This window comes from Myotis davidii, unplaced genomic scaffold, assembly GCF_000327345.1.
Source record: "Myotis davidii unplaced genomic scaffold, ASM32734v1 scaffold3642, whole genome shotgun sequence".
In the NCBI taxonomy this organism is placed as follows: Eukaryota; Metazoa; Chordata; class Mammalia; order Chiroptera; family Vespertilionidae; genus Myotis; species Myotis davidii.
In genome coordinates this window covers 17,162-18,314 of record NW_006293113.1, presented here as the reverse complement: position 1 = coordinate 18,314, position 1,153 = coordinate 17,162, and the positions used below count along the sequence as shown (strand labels likewise).

At 55.5% G+C, this 1,153-nt stretch overlaps 1 protein-coding gene across 1 annotated transcript in view; it reads left to right on the top strand.

Annotated features, from left to right (window-relative positions):
• Positions 1-1,153, top strand: part of PUDP (pseudouridine 5'-phosphatase) — a gene marked incomplete at its 3' end in the record, with an annotated part of 21,539 nt that overhangs the window by 19,576 nt on the left and 810 nt on the right. Inside the window, exon 3 of the mRNA XM_015565959.1 lies at positions 222-286. Coding sequence (XP_015421445.1) covers positions 222-286 — 65 coding nt within the window. The remainder of the gene's footprint in view (positions 1-221; positions 287-1,153) is intronic.

The window sequence follows — 1,153 nt, the reverse complement described above, 5'->3', positions numbered from 1 at the left end:
GATAGAGCCCTCCAGCTCCAGCTAATGACGCTCCTCTGGCCTGGAGGCAGATTCAGACGGTCTTCCCTCAGTTGCAGGGGGGGCACGGAGGCCTGGGGGTGGACTCAGATGGCCTTTCCTCAGCTGGGGGTGCACTGAGGCCTGGGGGTGCACTCAGATGGCCTTCGCTCAGCTGGGGGTGCATTGAGGCCTGGGGGTGCACTCAGATGGCCTTTCCTCAGGTGGGGGGCCATTGAGGCCTGGGGGTGCACTCAGTCGGCCCTCGCCCCCGGCGCCCCCGGACCAGGTGTGTGCGGGGGACTGGGGGGGCGTGGAGGGCACGGCCACCTGGCTCCATCCCCGAGGAGTTGCCCTGCACTCCGGGGGGTGCCCCTGAACCCTGCCCCTCCACTCCCTGGAAAGGCTTTTATGTTACATGTATTTCACCACATTAAGAAAAATAAAATCCAGCCCTAGCTTGTTTGGCTCAGCAGATAGAGCGTTGGCCTGAGGACTAAAGGGTCCTGTGTTCGATTCCAGTCAAGGGCACATGCCTCGGTTGCAGGCTCCTCCCCGGCCCGGGCCCTGGTCGAGGTGCGTGCAGGAGGCAGCTCATCGATGTGTTTCTCTCACATCGATGTTTCTCTCTGTCTCTCCCTCTCTCTTCCGCTCTCCCTAAAAATCAATGGGACAATATCCTAGGTGAGGATTAACTGTGTGTGTGTGTGTGTATTTGAACTAAATAATAAAAACATGACCAGCCCCGAAGTTACTTAAAAGCATGTTTCCACCGACAATTACCTCTCCTGCTCTAGATATTCAATTATTGATTGAATGGAGTTTTAAGATCCCAATCAGATAAAGTCTGGCCCTGGCTGGTGTGGCTCAGTGGGTAGAGCGTCGGCCTGCAGACTGAAGGGTCCCGGGTTCGAATCCCGGTCAAGGGCACGTGCCCGGGTTGTGGGCTGATCCCCAGTCGGGGGCGTGCGGGAGGCAGCCGATCCATGCTTCTCTCTCATCATGGACGTCTCTCTCTCTCTCTCTCCCTCTCTCCTCACCCTCTCTCTCAAGTCCATAAAAAATTTTTTTTAAAAAAGCTGTGGTTCATTTACACAGTGGAATACTAATTGGTCATAAGAAAGAAGGAAATCTTACCTTTTGCAACAGCATGGCT